This window comes from Primulina eburnea, chromosome 4 (genome assembly GCF_022965805.1).
Source record: "Primulina eburnea isolate SZY01 chromosome 4, ASM2296580v1, whole genome shotgun sequence".
NCBI classification, from domain to species: domain Eukaryota; kingdom Viridiplantae; phylum Streptophyta; class Magnoliopsida; order Lamiales; family Gesneriaceae; genus Primulina; species Primulina eburnea.
Window position 1 is genome coordinate 39697631 of NC_133104.1, and position 14211 is coordinate 39711841.

At 35.4% G+C, this 14211-nt stretch overlaps 1 protein-coding gene across 1 annotated transcript; it reads left to right on the forward strand.

Annotated features, from left to right (window-relative positions):
• Positions 1 to 966: 966 nt before the first annotated feature.
• LOC140828853 (germin-like protein subfamily 1 member 16) lies at positions 967 to 2019 on the forward strand. Its single transcript, XM_073191715.1, has 2 exons — positions 967 to 1181; positions 1358 to 2019. The coding sequence occupies exons 1-2, from the start codon at positions 1061 to 1063 to the stop codon at positions 1918 to 1920; spliced, it is 684 nt and encodes a 227-aa protein (XP_073047816.1). The 5' UTR covers positions 967 to 1060; the 3' UTR covers positions 1921 to 2019.
• The last annotated feature ends 12192 nt before the right edge of the window (positions 2020 to 14211 follow it).

Consider the following 14211-nt stretch of genomic DNA (forward strand, 5'->3'; position numbering starts at 1 on the left):
CAATCATAGAGATTTGAAAATCGTGCAATACAAATTATGAGTCTTTCAATGTTCAATATTTTTTACATGGTAAAAGTTTGTATGAGACGGTCTCATGGGTCGTATTTTGTGAGACATATATTTTATTTGGGTCATCCATTAAAAAGTATTACTTTTAATGCTAAGAGTATTACTTTTTATTGTGAATATTGGTAGGGTTGACATATCTCACAAATAAAAATTTATGAAATCGTCTCATCAGATACCTACTCTTTTGTACAGACACTCTGGTTAATTAGGTTCCTGAAATTATGTAGGTTTTTAGAAAAGCTTTCAATGCTCTCTTGGCTCTACGATTGTCCTGGCTTGGTACATATTGTACTCATCTGGTAAAAATAAATTATACATGTTCCGTAACCTAAAAATTATAAATATTTATTTAGAATTAAATTTATTTTTTATAACACGATAACAACTTGTTATAAAAAGGATGATTAATATAAATTAATTATATGTAAAAATATTTTTTAAAATAAACAGCGAATTAATAAATTGATTTTTTTTAATTATGAAATTCAAGAACTATGGTAAATACACACACACACACACACACACACACGGAACAAGTAAACTGTTAAAAGACATATTCTAAGAACATAATGAACGAAATATACTAATTAAACATAAATCAATTATTTGCTATTTGACTGACTTGGTCGATATCTACATATATAATTCTTGGTTTTCTACCCTTTTTTGCGTCGCTGATTATGATAAGATAAGATTTTAATAATGAAACAATTAACAGATGAATGCTACCTGTGTATGTAAATTAATTAATTACTCATAGTCAAAAGTTATGAAATTAAGACTGGGTAAGTTATCCAACTTTATAGGTAAATAAAACAGGACAATTTCAAACCTATTTTTATTAAGGAAATTAATCGACTTGTTCAAATATTTCAACTATAAATACCTCAACAATTCGTGCATTTGAAACCACTTCTCAAGCTCAGCGGCACTAGTAATCTATTGCATTAATCCATTCCTAACATATATCTAGCTAGCTTCCATATTTAAGATGGCCATCGGTTTCTTTCTAGGCTTTTTTGTAGTAACTTCGATATGTTCATTGGCATATGCATCTGATCCTAGTCCTATTCAAGACTTTTGTGTCGCGGTCGAGGATGCAAAGGCTTCTGGTAATTAATTTTATGCACGTTCTCACAAATAAGTTAATCTCATTTTTTAGCTATATCGAAGTAATAATGTTTGCTTTTTATGGGGTTATTTTGATCAACTGTTTCGAAACTTTATACCATTTTATTTTCATTTGCATATTGTGTAATTTCATGCAAAATTATATGTATGATTGCAGTTTTTGTGAATGGGAAGATTTGCAAGAACCCAGATAAGGTTTCGGCGGATGATTTCTATTTCAGTGGTCTGAACAAACCCGGAAACACATCAAATCGAGTAGGCTCAAGGGTTACTCCGGTAAATGTAAACCAAATACCTGGGCTCAACACTTTGGGCATTTCTTTGGTTCGAGTTGATTATGCACCATACGGGCTCAATCCTCCTCACACGCATCCTCGTGCCACTGAAATTCTTGTCGTAACTGAAGGAACTCTATTCGTTGGGTTTGTGACTTCGAATCCTGCAAATCCAAACCAGAAAAACAAGCTTTTTACCAAGACATTGCATCCAGGAGATGTGTTTGTGTTCCCTGAAGGCCTCATTCATTTTCAATTCAATACCGGAAAAACCAAGGCGATTGCATTTGCCGGGATAAGTAGTCAGAATCCTGGAGTCATCACCATTGCAAATGCTGTTTTTGGCTCTGAACCACCAATTTCTATCGATGTTCTTACGAAGGCGTTCCAAGTTGACAATAACGTTATAAAATATCTTCAAGGACAGTTTTGGACAAACAACTAAATCAGAACCAGATCAAATTAAGACAAAGCTCCATTGTTTTTCTTTCCTACTTGTTTGAGTACTAGAATAAGGAGCATGAATGATTATATATGTGATTCATTGATGTGTTCTTTTTAATCATTTGGCAAATAAAGAAATTAATAATAAGTTTTTTCAATTTACTAGCATGATGCACGTGCGTTGCACGTAATTTCAATTATATTATAAAAATTAAAAAAATATGATTTTCTAAAAAATAATTTGAATCATTTTGTTATTTATCTGAGTTTAATTTCTTATCATATTAGACGATTTATAAGAACTTATATAACTTACTTTCAAAATTGTTTCCCAGATTAAATTCAAGCAGTTGATTTTATGTTATATAATAAATTGTAAAGAACATAATATATAAAACAAAATGAACTGAAACAAATTTTTTTTAAAAAAATTATATATTCAAACACAACGTATAGATCATAATAACCTAAAAATCAACAAATTATGTATTTTACCAATGTATAAATCATAATATACAAAAGCGAAGCGTACTAAAGACAAATAATTATCAATTTAAAATCACTATGACTAACTCTTAAAAACAATATTAATACAAATGAAATAGTAATATTGATAGTAAAATATAACTCATAATTTTTAATTTAACCTCTTAAATTTTTTTTTTTTACTTTTTATTTTTACAATTCTATATATCATGGATAATAAATTCTATATATCGATCTTTCGTAAACTAACATTGATGACTGTTAATTTCTTGTTAAATAAGTTTTAAAATATATGTAAAAAAACGTACATTGAAATAAGATTATATGGTAAATATCAAATAAACTTATATAATAATTATTAAATATAGATTTGAAACTATATGATTTTAACCATTAAAATTTGAAATATAACAAAAGAAATAGACGTTCATATATATTTTTGTGATACTATAATTTATTACTTAATAGAAATTACAATAAAAATATAATTACAAAATTACAATAAAATCATTGAAAAAACATGTAGAGAGAAATAAAATCATTGGAAAAACATGTAGAGAGAATTAAAATGATAAAACATTTAAATATAGTATAAAGATGAGTTATTTGATAAAATTAATATAGGAGTTACATTCTAATCTTGAAGTGTGTATAGAAGGTTAATTTTGTCATTGCACAATTGGAAAATAATGCCCTTCATCCACACTTTTATAGGTATATAGATATTTACAGTTTTCATTGAAAAAAAAAGTAAAATGTGTCAACAAGCATGCACCTGCACTGCTCGAATATTTTTATATATAATATTGGTTCGCTTTATATTCTTGAATTCATAGACATGATTAATCAATAACACTTAACATTCTTTTTAAATCATGATTTCATTGGAAAGTATTGCGAATTAAACTGCATGCATGCATGGTTCTATCACCGATATAAAGTGACTCAATTCTAATTCTGAACCCAAACATCAGTAAACCAAACCATGTCCATTAATTGGAACTACAATTGTAGAGTTTGGTTTAAATATTCTCCTATGAGAAACACAATCACGTGCCTGCCGTGGAACCATTATATAGTCTAGCCAGGGGCGGATCTAGGATTTTGGTATTGGGGGGCCGCTTAGTTTATTTTGCGACGGTTTTCTCAAAAACCGTCGCTATATTGCGACGGTTATAATAAACAGTCGCGGATTTTGCGACGGTTTTTGTCAAACGGTCGCTAATCCGCGACGGTTTCTTATAACTGTCGCTAAAAAAATTGTTTAAAATTTTTTGGGGGGGCCGTGGCTGCCATATAGCGACGGTTGTTGATAAACCGTCGCGGATTTTGCGACGGTTTCCGTCACAACCGTCGCTAAAATTTTTTTTAAATTTTTTGGGGGGGCCGTGGCCCCCGTTCGCCCTACACTAAATCCGCCCCTGAGTCTAGCTGTGTATATACCACCGTTGCCTGCATACATGCTTTATCCTTCTCATTTACTTTAATCGGTATTGATATTAGTAGTTAAATTTATATTGTTATATAATCAAAATTTAAATATGTTTCCATTGTTTGGCAGGATGAATAGTATGGAAATAGATTTTAGTTCAAGTTTGGGAGGTAGGAACATATTTTGGACTGTCGAAAAGATTTGTTTATTCATGAACTGATGGATGTCTTTTAATACAAACAGATAAAAGTCATACGGATTTTTAGCTTATTAAATGTTATTTGGGACTAACCCAAGTACAGTCGCACACATGGTCATATATTCATCACATATTGTAGTTTGAAGTTCAAGTACCTTGTTTTTGCTTGAGTATAAGCATTTAAATTTTTATTTCCATATATGTCTTATTGCGAGATATTTCTTTCCATATTTTTAGGTTTTATAGTGTTTATCTTGATTATCTTATCTTTTATTTTGGAAAATGATATATTGTTTGTTTAGATAAGATCGATGAATACGTAATGAAAAAGTGTCTAGGTTTTGTGTTGCTAATTCCCCAAACTCTATAATTGATAATGATAAGATGCTTGCGAGATTTGTTTGATTTGCTGATGAAGATATCGTAAAATTATAGGTATGTTAATGTCTATATTTTTCTGAGGAGGTATCAGTTGTTTGATACGAATTTGAAGGAGAAAACACCTACTGTATATTGTGTATCGCGACAACTGCTGCAACAAGGTTTTGACAGTACCACAATATTCATTATGCTTTGTGAGTTTAGTTTGCTCATGGTACACACACACACACATTCAAGTCTCGTTTCTTCGGGAGAGAACAATTCATTGTTTCGAAAGGAATTCAGGGCGTAGCCCATGTCTTTTGGCCGAATCACGTTAAAATCCCGGTGTCTATGTGTTTTAATTTTATTATTTACACATATAATAAACAACGATAAAAAAACAAGTCACTAAATACTACATCTCAATTGGTACCACAGATGTTCAGTATTTCCTTCCTTAGTAAGATCCTGATTTTTTAGTGTGATAAATATTTGCAGTCATGGCATTGATCTTGGACGAGAAGGCGGTTCTATCACCAAGCCCTCACTTATTGATGATAATACGACTCATACTAGAAGGCTAGGCTGAGAACGACCATTAAATCAATTGATGAAAAGGCTTGGTGATTAATTTTGCTTGTTGTACACCTCCAATGTATAAAGATAGGGAAGGAAGAGAGACTTCTCCTAAAACTGAAGACAAATAGAGCACCAAAGAAGAACGTCGAGAAATGCAAATGCAAATGTGCTAAATGTTGGTATGCACAGCGGAAAAAACAGAGAGCTGCTGCTCTTATATTATATAAATTTTTTTTGATGATGAGATGACTACAAAGTAGTCATATTTATACATAATTCATGACTTGTAAACTTCCTAATTTAATTCTAATAGCTGAATACTAGAACTTAATAAATAATACTTGCCTATCTAGAACTTTCTTTTGAGTATCATGACTCTTAGATAACTTGAGAATATAAATTTATTTTAACACCCTTGCTTAATTTATAATTTTCAAGTTATTCTTATGCTGCTCAAATTTCTCAAGACTGACTGGCTTTATAAGGATGTCCGCTGGTTGTTCACTTGTATTGATGTAGCTAGGCAAAGCTTATTTCTTCTTTTCCAACCAAATCTCTTACAAAGTGATGACGAAGCTATATGTGCTTTGAACGGGCATGAAACACGGGATTCTTAGTCATCGAGATAGCAGATTTATTGTCACAAAAAATTGTGGTTGCATTTGTTTGCTTCAACTGCAGATCTTCCAGCAATCTTCGTAACCAAACTGCTTGACATGAAGCTTCAGTAACAGCAGAATATTCTGCTTCAGATGATGATAATGCAACTGTAGTGCCCAAATCCAGTATACGTATAACCCATGCATTTATTTAATTCGTTAAATCATTTATTTTAATGAGCTTAGCCATGCATAAGTTATGAAAATACATTATTTTAAATTATTCACGTTCATTGTGATACACGTTAAAATGCTCTTTCAAGTTTCATATTTCAGGCGATTATTCGAAGCGGGATCGAGGAAAAGACTGGTGACGATTTTGGCAATTTAAAATGCGGTATTTGGTTTAAGTTGGGAATGGGGCAATTTAAATGATTTATTTAGTTTTAGCATGTTTAAGCCTAAATCATTTTTTTGTTAGTAATTTTAAGAGTTTAAAACTTTTAAAATTACTCACTTGTGTGTTTTAATTTATATGTAGTGATGCTAGTATTTTGGTGTATTTTAGTGGGGTGTTAGCATTTTATTTAAGGAGTTATCAAGTTATTTGGTATTTTAATTAACATTTTAATTAGCATGTTATTAGCATTTTAATTGAGTGAATAAACAATTTTTATCCTTAATTAACTCTAAACTCACGCTCACACACAATAACACACACACACACACGTTTACACGACTCACACACACACAACTTCACAATTTTATTTTTCAAGCTTTTGAGAGAAGGTTAGGGTTCTTTGCATAGGAGAAGAGCCGCCCCTCCCCTCCAATTTCCAGCAGATTTTTCGTGTGAGTTCTTCAGAAATTTTAGCGCCACAATCGCCCTGGATCAACCTCGCTTCCATCTCCGCTTCGGTGACGCCGTTTCGGTATCGTCGTTACGGTATTTTTAAATATCAAAAGACACGTATATTCTGTTCTTTCTGCATCGATCTTGTCATAGTATGCGTTGTGTATTTTTATGCGTGAAAATCCATGTGTGACGTTCGTCGTTTGAGCGGAAAAATGGTTTGAATGCGTTTGAAATACTTTTTAGATCTGAAATCTCGTAACTCACTGTTCTGTTGAAAACTGCGATTTTTATGTCGGGATTTTGAGAAAACTTTGAACTAGAAAATTGTAGAACTTTTTGATGCCTTCGATTTGATATAAAATTCGAGATTTTTGGATGAAAATTGAGTGAGTTATGATGTTTTTCGTGGGACTGCTCAAACTGCGTTTTCAGAAAAGTTATGATATTGATGTATCCTTGAAGTTTAATTGTTGCAGGCTTCGTTGGGGATCGACGGGTGATCGTTGCTGCATATAGGTACTTTGTTTATGTATTTGGACGGTCACTAATGGTTCATTTCGGGTCGATAGGCACTAAGTTGAATCAAGAGTTGTAGGAAGTAACATTGTGTCGAATTTTGAGTTGTGTCGTTGTTGTTGATGGTTTGTACTCTCGGGGTAATGATAATGTTTATTTGGGTTTGGTATAATGCCTTAGTGTTCTAGGAATGACTCATGGTGTCGTTTCATAGTCCGTGTAATCGAGTCTAGAATGTTCAGCAAAGCATGTACAGAATTTTCGTAAGTTCGCGATCACAGTGGGTACACGGACCCGTACACGGACCCTGACACGGGGTACGTGCCTTTGTTTTCTTCTCGGCGTCTTTTTCCAGTATCTACACGGACCCCTACACGGATGAGGGCACGGGGTCCGTGTCTTTGGGTTTCACTTAATGTATTCTTCCAGTGCCTACACGGATGTCCACCCGGACCCTGACACGGGGTCCGTGCCTTTGCTTCCTTTCGGTGTCTACTTCCAGAGTCTACACGGACCCCTACACGGATGTAGGTACGGGGTCCGTGTCCTTCGTTTTTGGGAAAAATAATTTAGTATGCTTTGAGGTTAGACGTCATGGTTTAGTGCAAGGATTATCAAGGTCGCATCATGAGAAATTTTAGAATGTCCTAAGTAATGATTGAACTCGAGAGTAAGTATGATTTTTACGTTAAGTTATGCAAGTTAAGTGTGCAATTTCATGTTAGTGTGTGCAGCAACGGCCCCAGTCGAAGTCCAACGAATCCCTCAACGCCAAGTAAGTATGTAGGACGTGCAAAAAAAATATTTTAAGTTTTTGAGGTATGCTAAATGTCTTGTGACCAAATTATGAATGGGTTTGGAAGTCGGTGAACGTGGCCGAGGACCTCTCCGCCCGTTAAATTATGAACGGGTTAGATCGTGGTTGGAAAGCATTAAATTATGAACGGGGACCAACCAGCCCGTTAAATTATTAACGGGGATCTCATGTATGCGGCAGTGGATACGTCCCTGTCAGTCCAGTACTGTGGTGTGTCTGATCAGGCGTTTATTATGTATGGGTCACTTGCTTTGAAACATCCTCTACGAAAATGATGAAGTTACGTATGTTCAAGTATGCAGTATGTTTATGAAAGTTCATGTTGATGGCACGTCTAGTTATGTATGTACGTATGTTCAAGTTTATTAGGCAAGCTCAAGTTTCAAGTTATGTACGTTCTATTTTTAAGATGCATGTGATTTTATTATGTAGTACTCGTTATCCCAGTTTATACGTGTTGAGTCTTTAGACTCACTAGACTTGATCGATGCAGGTGACTATGTTGATGAGGAGACGGGAGGTGGCGACCAAGGGGCAGGCTTGGACTGAGCGGGAGGCTAGACCCGAGGACCGCCGACGTTGTTTTAAGATTTTAAGAAAATACATTTACACTCTGATTTTATGATTGGATTGTGAGACATTTTGAGACAGCTTGTCTTTTAGCAAATTTTAGTTGGCGATATTGATTTCAAATATTATTTTGATGAATGATGAGTGACGATCGTATGGATGTGTATATTTAAGAAATTTTTTAATTTTTCCGCAAATTTTAAGTATGAAAAGTACGGTTCGTTACAGCAACTGTCTTTTGCTTTCTTGAACTCCAGGAGATCACATTTGAACCAATGCAGAAAATGTATCCCGATGTGCTTTTTCGATCATCAACAGATCCTGCCCAATCACTATCTGAATAGCCTATCAGGTTGCACTCATCTTCTTTTTCATACAAAATGCGTTGCTTCTTTGTCCCTTGAAGATATCGAAGTATCCTTTTTGCAGCTGTGAAGTGATTCTTGCTTGTATTGCTCATGTACCTGGATACAACACCAACTGAAAAAGCAATATCAGGTCTAGTGTGAGTAACATAAATGAGAGATCCAACTAGACTCCTAAAAATTGAAGCATCTGCTTGTTCGAAACCATCTTCCTGCTGTAATTTCTCATTGAACATCATAGGTGTTGAAACCGGTTTACACTTTGCCATGTGAAACCTCTCAAGCAAGTTCTCAATGTATTTTTCTTGTGAGAGAATGACTTTTCCTTTACTTTGCTTGACTTGAATTCCCAAGAAATATTGCATAAACCCCAAGTCTGTCATTTCGAAGTTGCTCATCATTTTCTTCTTAAAATCTTCAACCTCTTTCTCATTTGTCCCAAAATAAATCAAGTCATCAACATATAAGCAAACAACAAGAAAATCGACTTCATTTTTCTTGATGTAAAGAGAGGGCTCATTAGGACTTTTCTGAAAGCCATTTTGACGAAAGTATTCGTCAATTTTCTTGTTCCACGCTCGAGGAGCTTGCTTTAAGCCATAAAGTGCTTTTCGAAGGCGATACACTTTATCCTCTTTTCCTTTAACTTCAAAACCTTGAGGTTGCTCAACGTAAATGTGAAGACCCTAAAACTGCTAGCTTGAAAATTTGCGGAAAATTAAAAATTTTCTTTTTTAAAAATAACTGAAATTGCCTCGTTCATAATTAAACTGATAAACAAAGTCAAAGTTTAAAATATCGCAGCGGAAGAAAATAAAGTTGCCAAAAATCACATTTTAAAAATATCCAACGACTGATAAAAATATTGTTTGAGAAATAAAATAGCAACTGCTGCACTGAGGTCCTCGGGTGCCACTACTGCCGACCCAAGCTGGCTCACCGGTCCCCGCCCTCGGCCCTAGCCTCAACAACACCTACAACAATCAAGTCTAGTGAGCCTAAAGACTCAGCATGCATATATCGCAGGTAACGAATAAAATCTGAAGTAAAATATACATGGGGTAAAATATCATGTCATGAGGCATACTGAAAATGATCTGTAATCATGCTGAAATTAAACTGATCTGAGCAATTATAATACGTGCATAACTGAACTAATAATCATAGAAAAAAATATTTGCTCCTTGGAGCCTGTACTGAAATAACTGGTAAAATTTTCTGTTGAGATTATGTTTTACGCCTGTGGCCACTGCACTAAGCTGAACTGATCGGTAACTGATTACCGGGGAGCCTGGAACTGAGCTGGCGGTCACTGAAGACCCGATGGTACCATCCTGAACTGATCGGTCACTGGCGACCGGGTGGTACCAACCTGAACTGAGCGGTCACTGGCGATCGTATAAATAATGCTCCCACATAGTGAATGCACCACAAGCCATATCGCATAAATCTAAAAAATAATCATTTTCTGTTTTCATGCACGTAATATAATTAAATGACATAATTAAATATGAACAATTTCGATCTTCTTGCATTAAAATCATGTACTTGCTATATTTAAAAATACCTATATGACTTGATTGAAGAGTGAAAGAAGATATAAACATGCCTTGGTTTGTTTTGACTGAAAACAAACAAAATAATGACGCGGCGCGGCGGAGACGGAGTGCTCTTCACTTCTTCACTTAATTCCTTTAAATTAAACATGCGCCATAATTATTATAATAGCGAAAAAATCGTAAACGTGATGCATGAACATTTAAAAATATTATGATTTGTGCTCGGGGCGCTGCTATGACTAAAATCTCATCCCGGTTGCAAAATGACCATTTTGCCCCTATAACCCAAAATTACCGTTTTACCCTTGGACCTCTAAAATTGATCCGAAGCTTACCAAAACCCTTAAAATGTCCCAAAACATAATTAAAATATTTCCTAGACGTAATTTCGAGCCTAAAACAAAATTTAATCGATTCGTTTTAAAAACTTGGACCGGGGTCTCGATTTTAATCCGAATCGACTCGAAACTCAATCAAATTTTTCCCAAATTTTTACCATACCTTAAAAACACTAAAAAGATCCTAAAATTTAATATCATGCCTACGGTCTCACGGCTGATAATTTCAGGAAGCACTATTATGTTCGGTCCTCCCTTAATTGGCACCTTATTTCCCTCATCTCCCCATAAACACGTTTCTTGCCTATCACCAGCAGTTCTAGCCCCGAACCAAGACCACTAGGACCTAGGATAGACCATTAAGAACCTACCAGCACCAAGTAATTAGTCCCATGCACGCTGCCCCCTTCTATGAACCGAGGCTCCTCAACAGCTATGATCGCGTCTCACCCCTCCTCCCTTGGCACGAGCGATCTCTCCATCCACTCTAGCACGGTTCAAGTCGTTCCAGACACCCACTTAGACTCAACAGGGTACGGTCCAGGGCTGGAGAAAGCCCTCGCGCGGCCAGAACAAGGAATACCCGATCGAGAAACACACCACACAATTACTTGATAGATTAGAACCTACTGAATTTTGAGGGATTGATGGTGAATTCTGAATCAAATTATCTTTGTGAAATATACCTTGAGTTGACAAAGGCTCAGAAAATTCAGCATTCAAATTTGGCACATCAGGTTGCTTGCTCCACTCCCATGCTGCGTTTTCGTCAAAAATAACATCCATTGAGATCATTAATCGTCGAGTATTTGGATTGATTAGCCTATAGCCCTTTGATTCATCAATGTACCCGATAAAAACAAATTTTTCACCTTTTTTGTCAAACTTTTCTCGACTTACTGCAGGGATATGAGCATAAGTTATGCAGCCGAAAATCTTCAAGTGACCAATTACAGGCTTACGCTTACTCCATGCCTCAAACGGTGTCTGATTTCGAACTGCTTTTGTTGGAGATCTGTTAAGAATATATACAACACTGTTCACTGCCTCTGCCCACAAATCATTTGGCATATTCTTCCATTTTAACATGCTTCTAGCCATTTCAACCACTATTCGGTTTTTTCTTTCGTCAACTCCATTTTGCTGTGGACTCCGACTCACATTAAGTTGTCTTTGAATACCATTATCCTTGCAATATCTCAAGAATGGAGAGCTTATAAACTCCCCTCCACGATCTGTCCGTAGCATCTTCATTTTCAAACCACTTTGTCTTTCTGCCATAGCTTTGAATTGAAGAAAAACTGAAAAAGCCTCAGATTTTTCATGAAGAAAGTATACCCATGTCATTCTACTGTAATCATCAATGAAAAGAATGAAATATCGTTTACCATTCAGTGAAGGAGTTTGCACTGGACCACAGATATCAGAATGCACTAACTCCAACGGTGCCTTAACTCTCCATGAAGTTTTTGAAAATGGCATCCGATGTATTTTTCCATAGACACAACCTTCACAAACATTATCTTCATCCTTGATATCCGGAAGACCAATTACCATATTCTTTTGTTTAAGAATGAGAAGTCCTTTAGTGTTCAAATGACCAAATCTCAAATGCCACAACTTTGAAATATTCACAGATTCAAATTTAAAAGCACAATTATTTTCATATGGCATTATAAGAGGAAAAACCTTATTTGCGCTCATTTTCACTTCAGCAACTAAAGTATTATTTTTCTTGTCTAGTATGATGCCTTTGCCATCATCAAATGAGACCGAATAACCATTCTGCATAAGCTGTCCAACACTCAAAAGATTTTGCGCTAAAATAGGCACATAGAGAACATCATGAATATTCTTCTTGGTACCTGTTTTGGTGTAGACACTGATAGTTCCTTTCCCTTCTGCATTTTGAGCCTTTCCATCACCAAGCTTTACTTGAGAATTTAATCCAGATTCAAGCTGCTCAAATAGATTTCGATTTCAAGTCATATGATTGCTGCATCCACTATCCAAATACCACACATCCAAAGGCTCATGCTCCACATTTGAGCTGGTGTAGAATAGTTTCTCACCCTCTTCCTCCTTTGTAAATTTTGCATCAGCGGTATTCTTGTTTTGATGCCAGCAATCTCTTTGTGAATGGTTAGGGACTTTACATCTTTTGCATCTAAACCGGCAATCTTTAGATTGATGATTTGATTTCTTGCAAATAATACAAGAAGGCCCATCATTAAATTTTTGTGACTGCTCTTTCTTCTCTTCAAAAACTCTCCCATGGTCATCGTTTTTATGTTGCCGATATTGACCATAACGATTTTTTGAAAAGTTACCTTTCTTTTGTTGTGGGAGACCACTGGATCTTTCAGAAATATGAACTTTCGATTGAAAGGCTTGCTCCATGGACTGATACGAGGATCTACTGATTCTCTGTTCATGCGCTGCCAGAGAACTCATCAACTCATGCATTGATAATTTTGAAAGATCTTTTTCTTCCTCTATGGCAGCAACACAATGATCAAATTTAGGTGGTAAACTTCTGAGAATTTTTTCATTCACCTTCTTTTCTGGAATGTCATCACCAGGACTTTCAATATGATTGACAATTTGAGCGACTCTTGTGAAAAATTCTGTCACCTTCTCGCTTTCTTTCATCAATAAAGTGTCAAAATCTCTCCACAATGCTTGTAACTTTATGGAGACTACTTTGTCATTTCCTTGAACTTCTTTCTGTAGAACATCCCAAGCATCCTTTGCCTTTTTCTTATTGAAAATGCGGGGATAAATAGATTTACTTACCCCTTGTTTGATATAACGAAGAGCAGTGCAATCTTTCTTTTGATTTTTCTTGAACTCCTTCTGCTTGGTTTCGTTCCAGCCAGTAGAGCTTCCATCTTCCACTACAAGAAAAACGCCCAAAAAAACACCTCTACGACAACGGTTTTTTTGAAAAACCGTTGTCGTATAGTTTTTAACAACGGTTTTAATGAAAACTGTTGTCGTACGTGAGTTTTGACAACGGTTTTCTAAAAACCGTTGTCCTTTAGGGGGTCAAAGACAACAGTTTTATAAAAACCGTTGTATTTTAGGGTGTCAACGACAACGATTTTCTAAAAATCGTTGTCTTTCAGCATTTTTTAATGGCAAAAGACAACGGTTTATGAACCGTTGTCTTTTGGCATGTTTTTTTAGACAATCGACAATGGTTTTTGAAAACCGTTGTCTTTTAGGGTGTCAACGACAACGGTTTTCTAAAACCGTTGTCTTTCAGCGTTTTTTTAGGGCAAAAGACAACGGTTTTATGAACTGTTGTCTTTTCGCGTGTTTTTTTGGACAATCAACAACGGTTTTTGAAAACCGTTGTCGATTAGCGTTTTTTTTTATAAAAAAACAACAGTTTTTAAAAATCGTTGTCTATTAGCGTGTTTTTTGGACAAACGACAACGGTTTTTAAAAACAAACTTTGCCACATTTAGCGACGGCTTCTCCAAAACCGTCGCTAAATATAGCGACGGCTTGCACAACCCGTCGCTAATTTCAAATTAGCGACAGTTTTCAAACAACCGTCGCGGCTGTTGATCTAGTGATAGCGACGGTTTTCAGTACATTCATCGCA

What these genes read in the sequence shown, in the direction of transcription:
- LOC140828853 (XM_073191715.1), top strand. Translation starts at nt 1,061, where the DNA reads ATGGCCATCGGTTTCTTTCTAGGCTTTTTTGTAGTAACTTCGATATGT. An exon ending in CGAGGATGCAAAGGCTTCTG is followed by an intron (nt 1,182 to 1,357) that starts GTAATTAATTTT and finishes GTATGATTGCAG; the next exon opens with TTTTTGTGAATGGGAAGATT.